This window comes from Argentina silus (assembly GCF_951799395.1).
Source record: "Argentina silus genome assembly, chromosome: 12".
Taxonomy (NCBI): Eukaryota; Metazoa; Chordata; class Actinopteri; order Argentiniformes; family Argentinidae; genus Argentina; species Argentina silus.
The window spans coordinates 21767513-21770012 of NC_139666.1; the positions used below are offsets into that span (position 1 = coordinate 21767513).

At 48.8% G+C, this 2500-nt stretch overlaps 1 protein-coding gene across 2 annotated transcripts in view; it reads left to right on the forward strand.

The window, feature by feature from the left end:
- The window catches only part of arhgap20 (Rho GTPase activating protein 20), a 243720-nt gene that overhangs the window by 7848 nt on the left and 233372 nt on the right, over positions 1-2500 (forward strand). For both annotated transcript variants that reach the window (XR_014554542.1, XM_083681980.1), the window contains exons 3-4: positions 991-1161; positions 1876-2025. Coding sequence is in view for 1 of the 2 variants with exons in the window: in XM_083681980.1 (XP_083538106.1) it covers positions 991-1161; positions 1876-2025 (321 nt within the window). In the remaining variant the exon portion in view is untranslated. The remainder of the gene's footprint in view (positions 1-990; positions 1162-1875; positions 2026-2500) is intronic.

Sequence of the window (2500 nt, forward strand, 5' to 3'; positions counted from 1 at the left end):
TGTTCTTATAACCATCATTGTTCTACCCTCCCCCCGACCCCCATCCATCGCTCCATTTTACTGGCCAAGCTGGCTTTTCACGACTCCATGTTACCCAACACTCCTGTTAGAGAATCGCCATTCTCTGATCTGTGCCAGGGTCCTGAAAGCGTCCTCACACCACCTCTTTGTTCAGCCGGGCCCGAGGTGTTGAGCTGAACTCTGTTGAGCTGAAGTGTCAGAATTAGCTTAACGACACGATCGGCTAATGCCGGGGTGCCAATCCTTCGGCTCGACAGGCTAAATATACACCTGGGCTAAACATACACCTGGGCTAAATATACACCTGGGCTCCCCTGCTGGGTGGGTTAAGCTGCTGGGTGAGGAAGTGTCTGGTCTGGTTAGTGACTCTGGGAGCTAACTTGGTCTGCGGTCTGGTTATATCGTTCTATCTGGATAGAATGTGTCTTTAGTTAGCATTTTAGCATTTAGGGAGTTGACTGTATATTGTGTATAATAGTGTTAATGCTCCTGTGTGAACTAAGCATCTTGATGCTCTGATGGCAGGATGTATGATAGTAGAGAACTTGACTTTGACTTTGAACTGGTTCACTCAGCCTTACGGGTTTAAGAAGCTCTTCTCTCAACTGATCTAATGATTCTAAATGAAGGAGGGAGAGGGAACCATTAGAGAAGAGTCATTCAGGAGACTGGAATTCAAATTTGAGAATCTTTTTTTTTAACTTGTTGAACTGACCGACATGACCTCAATTGGCCCCAAGCTGTCCAACGTCAAAACTTCCAAACTAAATGTGTGTGTACATAATGTGTGTGTGTGTGTGTGTGTGTATGTGTACGTACTTAATGTGTGTGTGTGTGTGTGTGTGCTTAATGTGTGTGTGTGTGTGTGTACTTAATGCATGTATGTGTGTGCGTGTGTGTACTAAATGTGTATGTGTGTGTACTAAATGTGTCTGTGTGTATTTAATGTGTGTGTGTGTGTGTCCACAGGGAGAACTGCCTGGCCCTGGTCAGTCCAGAGTCGTGTTCGTTGGTCCAGGCATTGGTCAGTCCAACCCGGGTATTCCTGTCACATGCTCACGTCCAGCTGAAGACCGGACTACAGACACAGGACAGACACCTCTTCCTCTTCACAGACATACTCCTCAGCGCCAAGGCCAAGTGAGTGTCTCTCTGTGTGTGTGTGTGTGTGTGTGTGTGTGTGTGTGTGTGTGTGTGTGTGTGTGTGTGTGTGTGTGTGTGTCTGTGTCTGTGTGTCTGTGTGTGTCTGTGAATGTGTGCATGAGGAAAAAAGAGAGAGAGAATCTGGGAGTTTGAAAGGCAACTATCTTCCCTTCGCCAGTCTCCAGGGACCCTATAGAGCCACATCCCTCTCCTCTTCCCTCCCTCCCTCCCTCTTTCCCTCCCTCCCTCCCTCCTATCCGGCCTATAATTTCCTCACAACCAATTAGAGCCGTCTGAGGCTAGGCCTAAAGATCAAAGACCCTCAGCTCGGGCCTTCAGGGCTCCAACCTCCCTGTAACCCCTCTACAACCTTCCAGCAACGTCCTGGGGGTCTGTATGACGTTGCTGTGATGTTGGGGCAGCAGAGAGGGGCCTCTCTAACCTATATTCAGCTTGATCATGTGACTCTGGGTGGAGCTGATCCGTACGGTACAGAGCTGTAATTGGGTTTATGGCATTCTGTGTGTGCGTGTGTGTGTGTGCGTGCATGCATGCGTGTCTGTGTGTGTGTGTGTGTGTGTGTGTGTGTGTGTGTGGGGCAATGTACTGAGGGATATTTAGAACACAACGGGAGACTGTTGAATGTGTGTGAGTCAGTCCTGGAGTGTGTTCTGCGTGTGTAACACCCCGGTGTGTGTGTGTTCTCTGCAGGTCGTCTACACACTTTAAGCTGAAGGCTCAGGTACGTGTGTGTGAGATGTGGACCGCCACGTGTACGGAGGTGGTGTATGAAGGCAGCACCAGCCCCGAGAGGAGCTTCGTCATGGGCTGGCCCACCTTCAACTGTGTGGCTACGTTCAGGTATAGTACACACACACACACACACACACACACACACACACATACCTAGCAAACACCTAGCACACGCACACACACACCCACACATACCCCCCCCCCCCCCCCACACACACACACACACACACACAAACACACACCCCGCCATTTTTGTTTGCCGTGACAAGCTTGGAATGTGAGGGCTTTGTGTGATTTCTGCTTCGTAAAAACTATTCATAACTCTTAGAAATTGTACAAAAGTATACCTCCACAACGCTGCTTTACTCTCTGTGAATATACCTCCACTACAGACCACGACAGACCACTACAGACCACTCAGGTCCACTACAGTCCTCCATGTTATGCATAGCTGGGAACAACATGTCCTCACCACAGTATTAAGTATCTCATAGAACCTGAACACTTCACCACTAGAACTATAAATCCTCCAACCTCAACCTTCAACGAGAGAGAGAGAGAGAGAGAGAGAGGCATATTCCGA